Source organism: Pangasianodon hypophthalmus, chromosome 7 (assembly GCF_027358585.1).
Source record: "Pangasianodon hypophthalmus isolate fPanHyp1 chromosome 7, fPanHyp1.pri, whole genome shotgun sequence".
NCBI lineage: Eukaryota > Metazoa > Chordata > Actinopteri > Siluriformes > Pangasiidae > Pangasianodon > Pangasianodon hypophthalmus.
In genome coordinates this window covers 28,044,708-28,064,809 of record NC_069716.1, presented here as the reverse complement: position 1 = coordinate 28,064,809, position 20,102 = coordinate 28,044,708, and the positions used below count along the sequence as shown (strand labels likewise).

Genomic DNA, 20,102 nt, shown 5'->3' with positions numbered 1-20,102 from the left:
AAGGCTCGCAAACACAGACACAACAGGTGCAGTCCAGTATTTAAGCAGGTTTATATGATATATCTGTGTGTCTGTGCACTTACCTCGCTGCTGCAGGCGGTAGTTGACAGGTCACACCTTTTTCAAGGACTGTGAAGGAGCCCTTCCATCGTGGCAGGAACTTACAGTTAGCGTCAGGGAGGAGAAGGAGGACCTTATCGCCTGGCTGGAACTCCCGGGGCTGAGTACGATTGTAGGCCCTCCGCTGTTCCTGTTGAGCAGCCTCCATGTGCTCTCTGACGATTAGCATCACCTTGTCGATTCGCTCCTACATCTCCTGCACATACTCTACAAGGGAGCAGAAGGGGGAGGGCTGGTCTTCCCAAGCCCCCCAGGCCATGTCCAGCAGTCCTCAGGGTCGCTTGGGGGGGTCTCTCAGATGGCGAAGAAGACTTAGGGTAGAAGAAGGTCCCAGTTCCTCCCCTCCCCATCTACCACCCTCCGGAGCATCCTCTTCAGTGTCTGGTTAAAGCGTTCCACCACCGTCGGTCTGGGGGTGGTAGACAGACATCCTCAGGTGTTTCATCTGCAACAGCTGACACAGATCATTAATTAGACACCATTAATTTAGACATAAAGGACGTACCTTGGTCAGAGATGACGTCCTTGGCAATTTCCACATGTCTGAAGAGGAGAAGGAGCTCACGGGCGATGGTGGTCTTCCGAAGTGGGACTGCCTCGGGGTAGCGGGTGGTGTAGTCCACAATGACCAGGATGTACTCGTGTCCCCGGGTAGACTTCAGCCTATCCTCTCGAAGGAAATGCAAATGTTGGGGAGAAGGATAAGCGGGGGGAGCAGGCTTGTGCGGGGTCATCTGCTGACAATGGGGGCACTGTTGGCAGAAGGCCCGAACCTCGGCGTCCATCTCTGGTCACGTGAAACGGTCCTTGAGCTTTTCGAGGGTGCTCCAGCTGTGGGGAACCAGCTGTGGGGAACCACCGGTAGCTCACAGGGTTGACCCCGACGCTCCTGATCTTGAACCCAGGGTTGACCCCAGGGTTGACCCCGATCTTGAGGTAGAGTAGCAGGAAGTAGGTGGTTGCAGACGCTGGTCGGGTTGCTGGTGGACCCCCTCAATGACCCGCACCTGGGCCCAGCAGTTCTTCAGTCAGACATCCTCCTTCTGCTCGATTTTCGAGCGACCTGGGAATACACAAAAGACAGAGGAATAGTTGGGATGGGAGGCTCACCTGCTGAGGTTGCTCTGGCGTCCCCTTTCGTCCTGGGCCAGGCATGCCAGCTGGACCCTCGACCACGGCGTCCTGGTCCTCCTCTTCCGTGCAGGTCCAGGAGCCCTGGCTGTGGTAAACCCGGGCCAGTGTCGGCCAAAGAGCAAGGGCACAGGGAGCTCCGGGATGAGGCCCACGAGGAGGGGCCACTCTTTAGCCTGGTGGTTTACAGTGACCTGGGCTGCCGGCACCTTCTGAACCACTGGACTTAAGGGACGTGAGGATGGAGGGGCGGGCCAGGGTGACGGTGCTGCTGGAATCCAAGAGGGCCGAGACTGGCTGGCCATTGACCTTGACAGGGATAGTGGGCAGGCTGGGAGGGGTTGCCTTATGGAGGGAGCCAGCGTTTTTCCATGCGGCGAGGAGCAGTGGGGTCCAGCTCGGTAGGCATGGACATGTTTTGCAGCGTCCCATAAGCAGAGTGGCTATGGCTGGGTCTCCCCTCCCCTTGGGTATGCAGATCCTGGCACCTGGTTGGGGGAGGTCGAGGGAACTCATGTTGGTCACCCCTGCCAATCTCCAGTGTGGCCACCTCTCCCACCAAAGCCTCCAACATCTCCCAGCCATTGTGGGCTCCCTGCTTACCTACAGCCTTTCTCTCTTCAGGCAGCAGAGCCCTTAAGAACCGGTCCATGGCCACCCTCTCGACGACCTCGGTGGCGGGAAGACGTTCAGGCTGGAGCCACCTCTTGGCGATCCACAGCAGCCTGTCCATCTGGCTGCGAGGGGTGGCTTTTGGATCATAGCTCCAGTGATGGAGTGCTGCTGCCACACTGGCAGGGGAGAAGCCACAGCGCCGGAGGATCTCACTATTCAAGGTGTCATACTGAGCCACTTCCTCTGGCGTGAGGGCGTGCTAGGCCAGCTGGGCCTCTCCCATGAGGAATGGAGCGAGGGCAGGGGCCAGCTCTCCCGCTGGGCAATACGCTCAAATGTGTGCAGGAAGGCCTCCATGTCGTCATCGACCATCAGCTAGGTGAGGAGATGCTGGGTCTCTCGGCAGGGGTTGGGGAGGGGGACAGCAGCAGTGATGGGCCATTTCCTGAGCTCCAGAAGCTCCTGGGTGGCGATCTGGAGGCCGCAGGCCAGCTCCTGAGTCACTGCCTGCTGTTGAAGGCTCGCTTGAAAGAGTTGTTGTAATGCCGTATCCATTATGGGGCTTGGTGCTGTGTTTATGCCCGTATTCTCCACCACTGAGACCACAGAGAAGGCTGAACACAAGCACTCAGAGGCAGTCTTGTGAGTAACGTGCTCTTTATTTACAAAGATGCAATAAAAATCTGGGAGTGAAGTTGTGGGTGGCCGGTGCAGTGATGTGTGACAGGTGTTTTCCCGGTGAGCAGCGTGGGGAGCAGGCAGCAATGGCACAATGGCAAGACTGAGGGTGCATGGTGGATTGCACTCAGGCAGTGTAGATGTCGGCGCACATAGAGGGAGGCTCGTCTTCCTCGCTGATATCTCCGTCTGGCAACCGCAGAGAAAAAACAATTTGTATCATCGCACACCTCACCTACCTTCTTTGAAGAGCAGCCGCTGGTTCTTTTTATAGCCCTCTGTCTTCTCCAGGAGGGTAGATTTGCAGCATGTCCTCATTAGCTTCCAGACGCGCTGCATTAACTCGCTCCTTCTTGCAGCCACGTGCACTCTGGCTGCCCAAAACATTGGGGGTGCTGAACTGGTGCTGTCCTTTCCACACCCCGCCGGCAGTCATGTGTTTTCTGCATGCAGGCTCCCGGCCCACCGTCACAATGCTTATGAATACATACTTTTTTGTTTTTATCTGTTTATGTGGTTGAGCTGTTGCTGTAGAAGCCATAACATGTTTTCGAATGTGTGCATTAATATAAACTCTTGATTTGCAGCAGCACTATTGTCAGAGTTGCTGTTATAGAAAACATCTTCTGACCAATCAGAATTGAGAATTCAACAGCACAGTAGTAAGTCATATATGGAACAAATCAAATCTGTTTGTGATCATGGAAGCATAAATCTGCTATTATTAAGAAAAAGAAGTTCATGGAAAAGATGCATCTGAAAGAAGAGAAAGGAGAAATAAGACCATCTTGAGAACGTGCTGTTGTAGTTTCAACATGAGGTGAACATGCTTACAGTTATGCAAACACCAAAGCTTGGGCTGTCCACATCCTCCGGTACTTGGTCAGTCCTCTGAGAACATCAGCAAAACAGAGCTTCCTATCTCTCACTTCCCCAATTTTTTTGCCTTTTTATTACACTAGTCAGCAGAGTTGGAAATTTCTTTAAACAAACCTTGATTTTGTAAGAGGAGGTGGTGATTTGAGATTTAAGACAGCCTCTGGACTTGTTTTCCTGCTATAAAGCTGCAGCGTCTTCATTCTGCTTGTCTTCTAAAACAAACATGAAGTCGTCTCTGTCATTTGTATGGACGGCTGCATTTTTCCTCGCCCTTTTCTCTCAGGTAAGAGGAACACAGCTGTACTGTATGCTTCACACTTATGCCTTATAAACAAGTTTAGCATGTTTAAGATGTGGAGTTAACATCTAAAGAGTCAGACATCACAATCTACAAATGAACAAAAGTACTGCAACCTGCACAAATATATTTTTCTTTGTGCTGTTTTTAATTTGTGATGTTTTTGCTGTCAGTGTGTGAGCGGGAAGGACTGTGTGTGTGAGCTGAAGAACTTGGTGCGTCCTTTCCCAGTAGAGAAACTCGACTCCATCCGCACTGCAGCTAACCAATGCGTGAAAAGCATGAATGCGGCAGAGGTGTGTGGCTTAAGAGACATTTTATGCACTCTGAATATTCTGAAATTTGACAGGTTGACAGGTAAGGAATAAAACTCTTGGTTGTGCTGTTAGAGGAATAATTATCAACAACAGGGTGGTGTGATGAAGCAGAGTTACTGTTAGCACCTCAAAGGTGATTATTTTCCCATAACAGCACATTCTGAAGTGTTTTCTTTCTCTTATATCACAGCAATTTGCAGCGATTACAATTTTTATTTATTAATGAACAACTGAATGGTGTACCTTTTATTTACAGACCTACCAACCTTTATGCACTTTGTAGAGTATGCTACTACTATGTGTTATCACTCAAAAATATGCAAAAAGACACATTTTTCCCCCAATGAAACAGTGAATGAATAAGGAATGATTGACAATTTTTCAGTGTTAATTGACAATCCCCACTCACATTCTCCATCACATTAATTAATCTCTTGTCTCTTTACTATTGTCTTGCTTGAATGATGCACTGACACAGAGACCTCGCTTTCTGTCAAGGCAAATAGAAAATGTTTTGAGTTCGTTAATGTGAAATAACATCTAGCAGTGTTTGACTTAGCTAAAATTAGACATCTAGGTCAAACCCGTCACAGTAGAAACTGAAGTGTGCACAAAATATGTGGTTGTATGGTAACCACCAAGCACTTTGGGGGGAAAAAAAGCTTTTGCTCATTAGTTAGGATGTAGATGCTAGAAAGGTTTTCAAGCACACTTTATTTTTAATTACGGTAAGAAAAGGTAGTAAACTTTTCTACTGGAAACATTTCTAGTGTCCTACATCTTAACTTCCTCTGACGGGACTACGCATTATTCCTCTTTGGGTCTGTATTTATATTTAATATAAATTGTGGAGAGTCCATGAAACAATTTAGTTCCTGTTCTCACTTACATCATTGCACCTATAAACAGATGTTTCCTCACCAGCCTCTCTATTTTCTCTAAAAAAAAAACACAGCTAAAAAACACAACCTTTGTCCTAAAGACTTTCCCCTGTGTGAAGACATAAAGTTACAGTTTTATCTCTTCAGGTTCTGGCAGCTTGTAATGGGCCAAAACACCTTAATAACATACTTAATGTTATTAAGAGTAAGAAATATGGATAGAAAACTTTAAGTTGTTCCACCAAAATCAGACTACTGATATATTTCAACCTCTGTCTGTCTGTCTGTCTGTCTGTCTGTCTGTCTGTCTCTCTGTCTGTCTGTCTCTCTCTCTCTCTCTCTCTCTCTCTCTCTCTCTCACACACACACACACACAGTTATTGGAGGTGGATGTACTGATGCTAGGATTGCAGCGGCGGTTGGAGCAGCTAGAAAAGAGTGTGTCTGTGTTGGAGAAGGAGGATGATGGTGATCTGTATGGAGCCGTGTCACTGCGAATCATTGAGCTCGAGCTCGCTGAGGTCCTGGAGCTTATGGGTAAACTGAAGAAAACCATCAACTCCCACAAGCAGCTCAGTGAGAGTACAGCCACCAAGGTGACTTACTGCACCACATCACACCAAACCACATCACATCATGCTTCTTTCTAGAGTATACAGTTAGCATGATGATAAACTGGAGGCTTTAAGCATCACTCAGTAGCTACATTACCGTTTTCATTTGCTTCTGTGCCAAACTAAAGAAGGAAAACTTAGAGCTGTGGGGTCTTAAAGCACAGCTGTCATTTTCTAATTTTGTTAGTGGTGGAACCTGCAATCCACTATTATCAAAATTATTATCCGTATAGATAATGTAAACTAGAATCCATAAAAGTTTTAATAAAAACTTCTTAAGGTTCTATGGGTGGAAAGTTCAGAAATTAAAGTGCCAGATAAATGCACATTTTTAAAAATAGTTTGTTTGTAAGATGAATCTATACTAAGAGGGAACATCAATTTATTTTTACCATTGAAGGAGTCACTGACTGTCAAATGTTTAGGAACCCCTGCCTTAGAGAATACACCATGTTAAAAAGAAACCCTGTATTTTTAAAAAGATAAAGTTCAACTCGATTGCAGTTCAGCTTTGAATATTTTACTGTTTGCATTACAAATATATTGCATTAGAACTTGTTTAGTTATAAACAACTATTGTACTGTTATTATGTTATACTAATCCGATACCAATTGTCACATCAACCACTTCTGAAAATCTATTTCCCAGAATCCTTCACCTGACCCATCCTAATAACACACATACCTGATTCAAATCAACGGTTCTCTACATATACACACCTCAAACCTATCATTCGTGACTCATCGCTACATTTTGATCCCGATTATTTGAGTTATCTAGTTGCTTGATTCCTTGCATGTTTTTGCCTTTGTCTTTACTACTGATGGCAAGATAAGACTTCATGAAGCATTAAAACTTTCCAGGCAATTATCTTGAAAGAAGGTTCATTTCTTGAGGCTCACTAATGGCCTCTAGTGGTCAAAAATATTACCACTAGAGTAAAGATGACAGCACTATATGTGGATCAGTAAAGGCCAAAGAGAAATAAATGACTGATGTAAGCTAAGTCAAATAAAAGAATTATTGAATGTTTATTACATTTTTATCATAGTCTGTGGAAAATAAAATAACATACAACATATGGGCAGAGATATTGTTGTGTACGTTAGTAATTCTTAAAGGGAGTAGGGGGATCTTCAGAGCTCTGTGAAGCATAGCCAGGGCCTCAGTGATTTCTTTTTTTTTTTATAAACAAAATGGCAATCAACCCTTATCATAGTTATAATATTTATTATTGAGTTCTTATAAGTATTAACCTGCCCACTTGAATTGAATGGATCCAAGCTTTAATAACTCAAAAAAATAAAAATTCAGTCTATAGATAATATAAATAATTTCAAATTTAAATAATGCCAGATTGGGCCTAATGTGTCCTGTCTTTGGAAACTCTAGGGCTCACGGAAACTCTTGTGTCAGATTTATAGGTCATTGGTGTAATCATATCTTTAAAATTAAAGTCTTTTGTGCTTCTGGACAAGCAGACAGTGACTGACTTTCTTTAAATATACATGCTCGTGCATGGTCTGAGTATAGAGGACTCAAAACTTGCTGCCAAAACTGGACCCATTCTTGAAGCAATCCCTAAATGAGGATTCAAGTCATCATCGATGATGTTACAAGAAAGCAACACAAGCATCAATAAAGAGTTTTACCTGAAAGTGTAAACTCAGCGCAACATCACTAGGGTTTGCCATTTAGATTTGTCTGCTTGGTGATTTGCACCAAAAATACCTGCATTTGTATCCAAACCCTTGTCTGTTCTGTTCTTTTATCTTATCTACATTTTAATGAGTAATTTTGATCTGAACAGTGTATTGTGTAAGTAATTGGTTAAGTGGTGGACAATAGTGATCTGATCTGAAGTGTCTGAATAATTAAATAAGTGGATGATCAGGGTTGTTGTTTTGTCTGTGTGTAATTGAAGGTGAAAAACATGACAGAAGGCATGCAGGAGCTTGAGGCTTTCGATCTTTCGCACGTGGTGAGCAAACAGCGAGAAAATCAGCGCATAAAGAGAGACTTGGCTGAGTGTCAGCATGAGCTTCAGGCCACCCCTCAGCCTCCCGCTCCTCGTCCACGTACGTACACTTTAGCATTTAACCTTACTGTTAATTCAAATGGACACATCAGCAAAAATAAAGAGCTTATGCATCATTATAGTCTGTGTGGGTTTCCTCCGGGTTCTCCGGTTTCCTCCTACCTTCTAAAAACTTGCCTGTACATTTGAGTATGTGTGTGTGCACGGTGCTGTGTGAAGGACTGGCTTCCCAGCGTGTATTCCCACCTCATGCCCAGTTTTCCCATGATAGAGTCCAGATCAGGATCACGTCATCACAGAAGATGAATAAATGAATGAAAATGTGTCATAAATGTTCACCTCTCATGGCTGTAATGAAGTATACACCTGAGATTTCACACTTTCTGAGAAATACAAGCTTACTAGCACATATCAATAATCAGATCTGACCAAATTAAACTGGGCAACATAACTAAAGTATATAAGTCCTGTTTGAGTTTTTTTTTTATAGTCATAGTGTAAATGTATTTTTTCAGCTGTTGAAATTCAATATTAAATATTCAAAAATATTAAAGCATATATAACTAACATAAGGATACACTCTTGAGCAAGACACTTAACTTCTGTCTGCTTGCATTGTTTTCCTCACTAAAATAATATTTTTTAGTGTCTTCAGTGTTCAGGTTTTTTTTTTTTTCATAGTGCATATATTTAAAAAAATTCTAATAGTCCATTTATAGTGCATCTGATTGTTAAATTTCTTCTTCTTCTCTGTGTGTGTGTATGTGTGTGTGTGTGTGTGTGTGTATGTAGGACGCTGTCCACAAGGCCAATTTGTCAATGTGACAGGCCCTAGAACTTACGCCCTCACCCAGTACGGAACCTCGTACTATTACGGTGCCTGGGGAAAAGACCCGAAACCTGCTCCAGGAAAGGAGGACATGTACTGGCTGGTGGCTCTGACCAGCAGCAATGCTTTCGCCAACTATGTGCGGCATTACAGCAGTTTGAGCACTATACTGGTAGGCGTGGGTCCTGTGGACACCGTCATTTCCTCCTCAAACCCCACCACAAACACCATTATCGGTCCTAACGTGGTGCAGTATGGAAACGCGCTATACTATAGCTGCTATAATTCACCCTCTGTGTGTCGCTTTAACATCTCCACCCGCTCCATCAGCAATACACCACTTCCACAAAACTCTGGCTTCAATAACAAGTTTCCTTTTGGCTACTTGGACACCACGTACATCTACACAGACTTGGATTTCGCCACAGATGAATCTGGTGTCTGGGTCGTCTACACAGCACCGGACAATTTTGGCAACGTGATCCTTAGTGAAGTGAAAGAAGGAAGTCCTCCATCTTTGGGCCGAACGTGGCGGACATCACTGCACAAGCGCACTGCCACTAACACCTTCATGGTATGCGGAGTGCTTTACGCCACACGCTTCCTGGACAAACAGACAGAGGAAATTTTCTACTCCTTTGACACAGAGACAAGGGAGGAGCGCTATGATCTGAAGATCCACATCAAGAAAATGCAGACCAATATCCAGTCTCTGAATTACAACCCACGAGACAGAATGCTCTACGCCTACAGTGACTCATACATCGTCTCGTATGATGCTGTCTTCCAGTAAACAGTTATCAATTGTCATCTCATACAATGCTGTCTTTCAGTAAACTGTTATCTTCTCATACAACAGTGTGACAGTGACTCAGATTCCCCTTTCTATAGATGCTGGTGGTTTATACCATTCAAAATTTGGGATCTTTAAATGTCATGACAGATTTTTTTTTTTTTTTTTTTAAATTGTCTGTAGTTTTGTTTCTTTAATTCCTTTTCAGAATATTATCTGTACAAATTATTATCTCTCAGTTATTCTGGAAACACCTCTTTACCAATAAAACATGACTTTATTTTAATGATTATGCTGTGTTGTCTCAAATGCTTTTATGTAATTATTATCCAGCCATTTTCAACTCATGCATAGGAACATTTTTTCCTATGAAAAAAAAAATAGTTTAGTAAGTAACTAACTAACCATTCAACTTTACAGTGAGCAGAAATAAGTAAGACACTTTGCTCACCACAACAGATCATTGGTCCGAGGATTTGATTTGGCACAGTTTTTACACCGGATGCCCTTCCTGATGCATCCCTCCCCAATTTTATTCTGGCTTGGGACCAGCACTGAGAGCGCTTTGTTGTACGCAACTCCAGTGGCTAGGGTTAGTTCCCTGGCCAGGGTTTGAACCTAGGCCACAGCGGTGAGAGCGCTGAGGCCTTACCACTAGTCCTCCAGTGACCTAGCTGTCTACCACAGTAAACTGGATTTAAATAAATAAATAAACAAATATTTAAATATTTATTATATATGTGGGCAATTTCATACAACTACCTGAGCTTACCGTTGCACAGAATTGTATTGCACAAAACAACTGCACATATCTGCACTTTATTAGACTGTTGCCACCACCATCTTTAAATCCTCACATTATATTTTTATACTTCTTCTTTTAATACTTTCCCCTTTTATGTAACTCTATGTAAATTCAATTTTATGTCACGGTCAGTCGTTTGAATTTAATATTAAATTATGAATAATGAATGCTCAAACTGCAGACATTCAGCTTTAATTTGAGGGTATTTAATCCAAATTGAGTGAACAATGTAGGAATTACAGCATTTTTTTTAATGCAGTATTTTTTTTATTTTAGCAAGTTCTCAGATGAAAAAAGGCTAACCTAGTAATATAATCTACATAAGCTTCAAATGGGAGACTGGAGTCAGTAATGACACCAAGGTCTTTCACTGCTGCACATGATGTAACTGAAAGGCCATCCAGAGTTACTAAGCAATCAGAAAGCTTACTTCTAGCTGCCTAGTAGAAGTATTTCTGTCTTGTCAGAATTAAGTAGAAGCAAGTTACTCAGCTTGCAATGTTTAATGTCCTTTACACATTCCTCAACTTTTTCAAGCTGGTGCCTGTCATCTGGCTTTGTTGAAACATATACCTGTGTGTCATCAGCATAAGAGCTGAAGCTAATACCATGTTTACGAATAATTGTACCCATGGGGTAGCAAATATAGAGAAAAGAGCAGTGGCCATAAAACAGAACAAACTTTAAACAAACTTTACTTGAATATGCATGGAGAAGTCACCATTTACATCTACAAACTGATAACAATCAGTCTATCTAGAAGAACATTATGATAATGGTATGGTAAAAACTGGACTAAGATCAAGCAACACAAGCACATACACACAACCCTGATCAGGGGCCAGCAGTAGGTCATTTGCCACTTTAACCAACGCTTTCTCGGTACTGTAATGAGGCCTAAATCCTGACTAATATGAATGTTATTCCTATGGAAGGATGAGCATAACTGCTGTGCTACAACAATTTCTAGGATCCTGGAGATATCCTGGTGCCTATAGTTAGGTAGCTGACAAGGGTTGAGGACAGGTTTTTTTAATCAGGGGTTTGATAACTGTTAGTTTTAGGATTTAAGCACATAGCCAGTGCTAAGGGAGGAATATATTATTTTTAATAGAGGTTTGATTACTTCAGGTAGTATCTGTTTGAGGAAATATGTAGATAAGGGATCTAGTACACAAGTGTGATGATTTTGAAGAGGAAATTAGTGAAATTAGTTTATCCTGTTGGAGCGGAATAAAGGATTCTAATCACTGAACTGAAGTGGTTACATCATCACCTACATAGTTAGTTATCAAATTGTCTGACTTTAAGTTAATATTCTGATTTTTTTGCCTAATATTTTCAATTTTGTCTTTTAAAAATACATAAAGTCATTGCTACTACATATTGTTGGTTTTTTGTGTTTCTATGGTGGTCTTGTTTCTAGTTAACTTTGCTACTGTATTAAATAAGAATCTAGGATTATTTTTGTTATCTTCGATTGAGGTGTATAGAGCTGCATCCAGGAGAGCTTCCTTTAATGCTACATAGTCATTTAGTCTACTCCAAGTTTCTGTTAAAGACAATACATTAAATCCCTGATCAGTAATTTACAATAAGCTTTTAGATGTAAGAGATCTAATACTTTGCAAACCTAGCTTCTGATCAAAGGTGTTCCAATTATCTATAAAGCCCACATTGTTTTCGGAGCACCACCTAGACATTTTGCTTTACCTTTGAACAGCAAAAGTGTCTGCATTTTCCTATCTGTTATCTGCTCTAATAACTCCTGCCTGACCAAATCAAAGTTCCAACCCATGTTTCATACATATGAAGCATTAAGTGAGTGTCATATTCCTCTCATCCTGTGGATCAGAAAAAAACACATCCCTTAGCCAGCCTTTCTGCTAAGCACGATGTACATAAACAGGAAGTGTACAATGCTAATGATGAGGATGAAAAACATAATGGCCTGTGATTCATGATGAAGACCAGCACTCACAGTTGTGGAGCATTAACACACAGGCGAGAGAGGAGTGATTGGAGTGATTTCTCTCTATCCTTCTTCTTTCTATATACGTTTCTTTTACTGAAAATTAATATTCACCCTCGATTCCAAGATGTATATGATCATAGTAGATTGCCTACTCCAGAGCACAGTATTGATTTGTGCTGAACAGATGTGGAGGACTGGGCAGCTGTTTTCCCCGTGCCTCTGGGTCCAGCTGAAGCACAACCTGTGATTGCTTAGTCAGCCTGTTCTAAGTTCTGACCAGCAAAGGGCAACCACAAGACACGATCACTTTCTTCTGTGTGCCATGAACATTAAAAGCTGCATTAAAACCAAAACTCACTTTTAGATGCGAAACATCTTCAGCTATTTTGTTATTTGTTTCACAGCATATATCTAGTCATCAGTCAACATAACAGATTTATTTCTCTTTAATGAAGCATTACTTTCAAAGCATACTCTGAGTACACATAAGTTGTATAGAGTAGAGCATGATTTCCAGTGTGCTAGATTTTTCTCTTGTTTTTAGAGGTGCAAATGAGCAAAATGGCTTTTCTACAATGATAGAGACTTGATCAACTAAAAAAGCAGAGTATGGTCCTGTTAACAACTGAAATTTAAACACTTTCACTGCCATTGCAGTGCTTTAAAGCATTTAATGAAGTTTCAGTCAGATGCTATACCATAGTGAAAATCATGTCGTGTTTATGCTTATCATACACTGCACGTATTGCATATTTTAATCTAGCCTTTCAGAAGTAAGCTTGGTAGGCGAGCATGTAGCCACCATTGTACATGTAGAGCCTCATGTCTGTGGGGTTGTAGTGAAGGTTGGCGACACCCGCTGCCACCTTCTCCATAGGGAGCGAGAGTGTGTTGTCCTCCATCCCTATGGTCGTGTCGAAGGCGTAGAACACTTCCTCTTTATAAGTGTTTATGTAGCGAGTTGCGTAAAGCACCCCACACACCATGAAGGCGTTGGTCGCTGAACGCTTGAACAGGCGTGTCTTCCACGTGTGTGTTATGTTGAAGCCTTCAGTGTCCACTCGACTCACGACCACGTTCCCGTGGTTAGCTTCCGTGGCGTACATTACCCACAAACCCTTGTCATCAGCTGAGAGGTTGATGTCTGTCCAGTCGAAGCAGCTGTAGTAGCAGTAGGGGAATTTGTTGTTGAATCCAGCATTAGGAAGCGCAAGGCGTCGGAATTGCTTGGTTTTCAAATCAAAGGCACAGATATCAGGCAAGTTATAGCACTGATAATACACAACGCCCTTGTAAACGATGGTCCCTGGTCCCTGAATTGCATTAGAGTGAGTGTATGAATTAACCAGTGATTCATCTCTGTGGTTCCTTTCAGCCATGAAGTCCTCGTAAGTCTGGTAGAAGCGCACAGTGATGCCCAACCTGTTCCCACTAGCTAGAGGCTGGATCCAGTACGTTTCTTCACCATCATTGTCGAAGTCATGACCCCATGCTCCAGCAATGTAGAACGAACTGAATGGATTCATCTTAGTGACCACTGGCGCAGTGATATTTCTCATCATGCGCTCAGAACAAGAAAATATTAAAAAAATAATAATGATAAAAAGTGCCTGATATGATGCTAGTGCCAAAACCTGACACACTTGTGCGCTCTATCTAATCACAGACTGATTTATTTCAAATGGACCAGAACAACTGTGATTGAAATTTCTGTCAGTACTTCAGTATTGAAGATGACATCTTGTTAAAGCACTTGGCTAACCATGACTAACTATCATATCATGTTTTTAAAATCTTACTCCTGAAGTCTTTGGGATGGTCCTGCAGTTCTGGACGCGGTTACTGAGGGACCGCAGCTTCTCCCTCATTGTTTCTAGGTTGAAGACATTTTTGCTGTACATCTTGTTCACATCTCTGTGAAACTTCTGCAACTGAAGTACAAATACATACAAATATATTTATGTTCTTATTTTTTTATAAATATAAATAAATACAATCAAGAACTCAATGTGACTCTGAAGGATAGTGCTAGAAAGGCAACCAAAGGCAACTGCTCATGTGACCATAACGTGTGGTATATTCCGAGGAGAAGCACGATTTCCGCTGCAGTTTTGCATAGGTCTGAATCCCCTTTGCCAGATTATTACTAAGAGTGAGTATGCATACAGATCCAAGAATGGCAGCACCATCAGCCGCCCTCTTCATTTATGTCTTTTAGCCAAATTAAAGTGCTGATTGCAGCTTTTTGGGGCAGTTGATGTTGACTGTTAACCTCACCAGCTTCTCTTTTTTCACTCTCATGAAGTTAATAAAACAAAACAAACAAACAAATAAAAAAAAATGCAGCTTGTCAAGTTACTGACAAATTGCAAAGCATAAACTCCTCTGCCCTGAAAATTTTCCATGTCAGGAAAAAAAACTAGCCAACTGTTACAAGATGCTGAGAGCCGAGACTTTAATAATAGTTAAATAAATGTATCCTTATAAAAAACTTCACTAGATTCAGAAATTCAACAGTACTGTTGTATAAGGAAAATTAAAAACAAAAAAAGCACCTTAAAGAGAGGACACTGTCCCCAAACTAAATATACTGTATGTATAAAGGAATGAATATTTTGTATATACAGTATATATACATACAAGTTAAAGTTAAGTGTTAAAGTATACCTCTGTGCGTATCTGCTGTGCCTCCCCTCCGGCTTTGTCCAGTTCTACGTTATTCATGGTGTCATGTAGCTGCTGGATCTCTTGGCTGAGCTGGGTCAGGTGTAGTGCGTTGTACAGGCCCTGATTGTTCAGGTACTGGAACTTCTCCAGCTGCTGCGTCACATTTTTCAGGGTGGCCTCCAACTCGGGCACCGTCTTAGCGCTCGACACTGTTGGTCAGCCATAATGAATGTTTATTACAATTTATTCCAACACTGACATTTTAGTTAGATTTCAGTTTAGCTTTTGTTAGGTCACACCCAAAAGTCTTGTGCATGACCAAGGACTGTTTTTCATTTATCAGTTTTGGAAATATTTAGGATAGGACCATTCTGACGCTACTCGAAATCAGAAAACAAACATATAAGCTCACTTTCAGTCTTTCAGATCTGGATTACCTCCTGCATCCGAATTAAGTGATCAGCGCAGTCAGGGGAAAGAGCGACCCAAGCAGAGATGAGGCAAGAGGGGTGGGCTACATGCTAGCACAAACCAACCGCCTCTCCCTAGTCTACTGCTAGAGAATGTCCAGTCCCTTGAAAACAAGCTGAATGAACTTAGAACTAGGATCATATCACAGCGAGAGATTGCTGCCCATTTATTTTCACAGAAACCGGGCTATCGGACAACACACAGGACTCAGCAGTTCAGCTGCAGATGCACGCCATCCACTCCAGGAACCATACAGCTATGTCTGGAAAACACAAAGCTCGGGGAACCTGCATCTACATTAACACAAGAATCCGCACATCCATATGCTGTGCTCACTGTCACAGGCAACTTCAATCACTTTCCCTACGAGAGAGAAAAACATACTGGACAAGGTGTACAGTAGTGTGAAGGCTGTATACAAGGCTTCACACTACAAGGTGTTCAGTAGTGTAAAGGCTGTATACAAGGATGCACCCCCCCCGCCCCTTCAGACAGTCTGACCACATCTCAGTGTTCCTCTACTCCACATACATACAGCTCCTTAAGCAAGTTCTCCCAGTAAACTGTAAAAATGTGGACTGAAGAATCTGATCAGGTGCTTCAGGACTGCTTTGAATGCACTGAGTGGGAGGTGTTTAAGAACACTGCTATGCGTGAGGACTGTACTCTTGACCTGGATGATTACACTTCAGTAGTAACCAGCTACATAAGCACCTGCATCGACAACAATGTGCCCACTAAACAGATCCAGATATACACCAACCAAAAGCCATTGATAAACTCTGAGGTTCCATCCATGCTGCATGCCCACGCCGCTGCATTTGTCTCAGGTAATGCCGGTGACTACAAGAAGGACAGATATGACCTTTGAAGACTCAGAAGGAATGCCAAAAGCGAATACAAACTGAGGCTGGAGTGTCACTACACCACCGCTGACTCCCGGCGCATGTGGCAGGGATTACAAAACATCACAGATTATCAAGACAGAAGCAAGGGTGAGATCACTGACAACCACATCATACCAGAGGAGTTCAATGAATTCTATGCCAGCTAAGCCACTCGGGAGTAAGATGGATAGTGGGATAATGCATGCAGAACCCACCATTCACAGTCTCATCTGCAGGTGTGGCAAAGATTTTTAGGAAAATAAACCCACTGAAAACCCACGGATGCTAGCTGATGTCTTCGCAGATATATTCAACTTGTCCCTTGCACAAGCTTCAATTCCCACCTGCTTGAAGAGGACCACCATTGTACCACTGCCAAAAAAATAATAAAGCAACCTGTCTCAATGACTACCAGCCCATTGCACTGACTCCAGTAGTGATGAAGTGCTTTGAGAGAATCCTTATGAGTTACATACAAGCCATCACGCTGGACACTGTGGAATCACCCCAGTTGGCATACAGACCAAACAGGTCCACAGAGGATGCCATCAGCACAACGATACACACTGCCCTCACACCTAGAGAACAAGGACGGCTATGTTCGAATGCTGTTTATCGACTATTGCTTAGCATTCAACACAGTGATAGCATCCAAGCTCATCAACAAGCTTTCCACCCTTGGTGTGCCACCCACCCACTGCAACTGGGTTCTGGACTTTCTAACACTTTCACAACACTACACACCTGGTGAAGAAATCTCAACAGAGTCTATACGTCTTGTGGAGGCTCAGGAAATTGATGCCAAGAAGAATCCTCTGCAGTTTCTACGGATGTACAATCGAGAGCATCCTCACCTGCTCCATCACAGTCTGGTTTGAAAGCTGCACAGCTCAGGACCATAAGGACTACAACAGGTGGTGAGAGCTGCCTAAACCATCTCTGGAACAGCCTTACCAATGCTGGAGAGCCTCTACCAGGCCAGGATCATGGAAAAGGGCCCACATGACATCAGTCATTGTAACAATATAGAACAATATAGAAATACAATATAGAAATATACATATTTGAAATGGTCAATACACAAGATGTACAATTAATTCACACATATTATACATTTACATATATTTACAAATATTTACACTTCACACTTCACCTAAAGTTCAAATCTTTAATAAAGTCCATAGGTACTTATTTTTTGTTCTTCTGTCCATTGTCTTTTTAATTCACTCACAATCTGCTTAAAAACAATCATAGCAGGGATATGGCACTGTTTGATAATCATTTTGGATCTCGTATTCTATATTTTATAATTGTCAATACATATAACAAACCAGTAGAATTCTTTCACATTTCTTGTCAAATTTTTATCAAAAATCCCATATATTATTTTTTTCATTTATGTTTACTTCCAATTCTAGGGTTTTCACTTTTTGCCATATCTCTGCTGAGCATGAGCAGTGTATTAAAAGATGATTGATCGTTTCATCTTCATCACAGTTATTAAAAGGGCATATTTTCCTTTTAACAAAACAACTCCACTTAACTACACACCAAACAGCTAATCTGCTTACACTTATCAGCCATACCACATCAGTTCCATGTAACGTGGAAACAAGTTAATTCCTGTTCTTACTTATGTTATAGCAGCTATAAACAGCTATGACCAGCCTCTCTTTTTTCTCTCTTGAAATTAATGACAAAGAAAGCAGCTTGTCATGTGTGACAGTAGGGGTGTGGTTTAGTGGTGTTTTGTGAATATGACGAGGGGTCAAGGAGAAAGAGCATGCTGATGGGTGAATGGGGACACCTGTGTGTGATTAATGAACAAGTGTTTTGTGTTTCACTGAGTGGCTGAGTGATGATAAAGGAGGAGAGGAGAGAGCACAGAAGTGTTCTGAGTGGCATGAAAGCAAGAGCCGAGCTGAGCTCTCTGATTGTGCATGTCAGTGTAAGACTTAGACTTTGAATCTACAGCAGAGCTGAACAGCACTCCCAAAAAAATAGTTGAGCAATCTCAAACCTACCTCCCATTTCCTGATTCCCCTCTGAACCAACAAGAATGATACACTGGTGCTGAAATGCAGGAGTGAGGAAGATACACCATCATGTAATACTCGCTCCTCGCTGAAATCACCAAGATGGCATCCTCACTGGCATCCACCAGAACTAACATCAAGCCATCCTCAAGCTGCAGACTTCAAGGCTCTCCTCCAAGCACAGACTGAGGATTGAAAAGTGCTTTGGAGCCTAGCCCAGCCCACACCACACTGTCGAAGATGGGGACCCATGATGATCCAGAAGGGTTTGGCAAGCTCTTCAAACATGTGGTGGCAGCACGGGCCTGGCCAGAAACAAAGAGGTCAGTTTGTCTGCTTTCCCTGCCTGGAGAGCAAGCCAAGCATATGGCCCAAGCCTGCTTGCTGACTCTCAGCAAGTTTGACCGTCTGTTATTCTTCACCCAGCAGCTCCGAGACACATGTCAGAAGTGGTTGCTGGTGGAGGAGGGTGGCACCGAAGAGGTGGTACTGGAGCACTTCATCACCAGAATATCTGAAGGAATGGCAAAATGAGTCCAGTGCCTCTGGCTGGTGTTGCTGTAGGAGGCACTCCAACAGGTGTAGGACCATTTGACGGCGTATCCGGGGGCAGACAGCACATGCTCTTCTCTAACTCAATCCGCTCCTCAGAAACATGAAACGTTTCCCTGAAACCAGTTCTGGTTTCCCCCTCGTCCATCCCCTAATCCCTTCTACCCCTACTTATTGTTTTGTATCTGTTCCTACTCTCACACAGATTAGTGGCCCAGGGACCACAAGTGCAGGGGCAAGGCCTGGGCAGGTGTGCTGGCATTGCATAATAATAATGAGACGTTTTTAATAAGTTTATGTTTTTAATCGGTTATAAGTCCCTGTCGATGAGCTGTTACTATAGAAACAATAATGAATTAGAATGAGCACATTAATATAAACCTACGATTTGCAGCTGTGCTACCGTCAGGAGCTGCAGGTATAGAAAATTAATCAACAATTTAGAAGTTTGTAAGCATGAAAACATAAATCTTTATGCAAATAAAGAAAGATAGATGCATATGAAGAAGAGGAAGGTAAAATAAGACCATAAGAATGTGCTGTTGTGGTTTAGACATTTAGACTCCTGCCGAAACATCAGCAAAAAACAAATATTTCTATCTCTCAGTTCCTGATTTGTGTCTCAATACTACACTAGTCAGCAGAAACTAAATTTTGTAATGGGAGGGGGTGATTGGGTTTAAGATGATATAATATAGTTTTCCCAATATAATATAAATCCTGGCTGTATAACAGGGCACTTGGCTATGTGAGTTTGCACTAAGAGAAGTGCTCATTTTACTACCCATGTCAATCTCCAAATTGCTCGCAAATTGGCAAGGGCCCACTGAGGTCACACAGCAAGTCAGGGACCTCAACTATGAGGTTAGGCAAACAGATGGGGCGATGCATTACAAATATACCACCTCCACCACCTAAAACCATGGAGAGATGCAATCCCTGTCAATCTGGTAACAGTGGTTCCCAGGAGAGAGGAGCTGGGACTGGAGGTGAACATGAAAAATGTGGCTCAATCCACTCCATTCCCCTGTGGAGACCACCTCTCACCATTCCAAAGAGCAAAGGCTGACCAGTTGCAATCAGTTTTCTGATGTATTTTCACCCCTGCCTGATCGTACTAATCTTGTACACCACTTTGATACTCCCCCTGGGGTTTTGTGCACAACTGCTCCATACCATTTACCCATACACAAGAAGCAGGTGGTTTGGGAGGGGCTCCAGGACATATGAGGGTAATCGAGGAGTCCCACAGTGACTTAGCCCCATAATCTTGTTTCCAAAAGTGGACGTGTCGGTCCATTTTTGTGTGGACTCACCCTCCAACACTATCTGTTGGCATGGGTCTTCAGCCTCTAGTCAGACCATGCCCCGTTCCAGTGGTTCCACTGCATTGTTGAATGACTCATTGGTATCTGGCACTTCAGCCCTTTAAATTCAAAGTGACCCACAGGCTGGGGTCACAGATGGCTGTAGCAGATTTCTTCTCATCAGGGGAAGTAGTTGGCTACAGGCCAG

At 42.8% G+C, this 20,102-nt stretch overlaps 2 protein-coding genes across 2 annotated transcripts; one reads left to right on the top strand and one right to left on the bottom strand.

The window, feature by feature from the left end:
• The first annotated feature begins 3,559 nt into the window (after nucleotides 1-3,559).
• On the top strand, nucleotides 3,560-9,484 carry LOC113546650 (olfactomedin-4). Its single transcript, XM_026946609.3, has 5 exons — nucleotides 3,560-3,706; nucleotides 3,895-4,017; nucleotides 5,297-5,515; nucleotides 7,459-7,612; nucleotides 8,365-9,484. Exons 1-5 carry the CDS (start codon nucleotides 3,647-3,649, stop codon nucleotides 9,192-9,194), a joined length of 1,386 nt encoding a protein of 461 aa, XP_026802410.3. The 5' UTR covers nucleotides 3,560-3,646; the 3' UTR covers nucleotides 9,195-9,484.
• A 3,087-nt stretch (nucleotides 9,485-12,571) lies between these two features.
• LOC113546635 (olfactomedin-4-like) lies at nucleotides 12,572-15,494 on the bottom strand. Its single transcript, XM_053235287.1, has 4 exons — nucleotides 15,449-15,494; nucleotides 14,642-14,850; nucleotides 13,763-13,905; nucleotides 12,572-13,549 (listed from the first exon to the last, which is right to left on the bottom strand). Exons 1-4 carry the CDS (start codon nucleotides 15,492-15,494, stop codon nucleotides 12,742-12,744), a joined length of 1,206 nt encoding a protein of 401 aa, XP_053091262.1. The 3' UTR covers nucleotides 12,572-12,741.
• Between the last annotated feature and the right edge of the window lie 4,608 nt (nucleotides 15,495-20,102).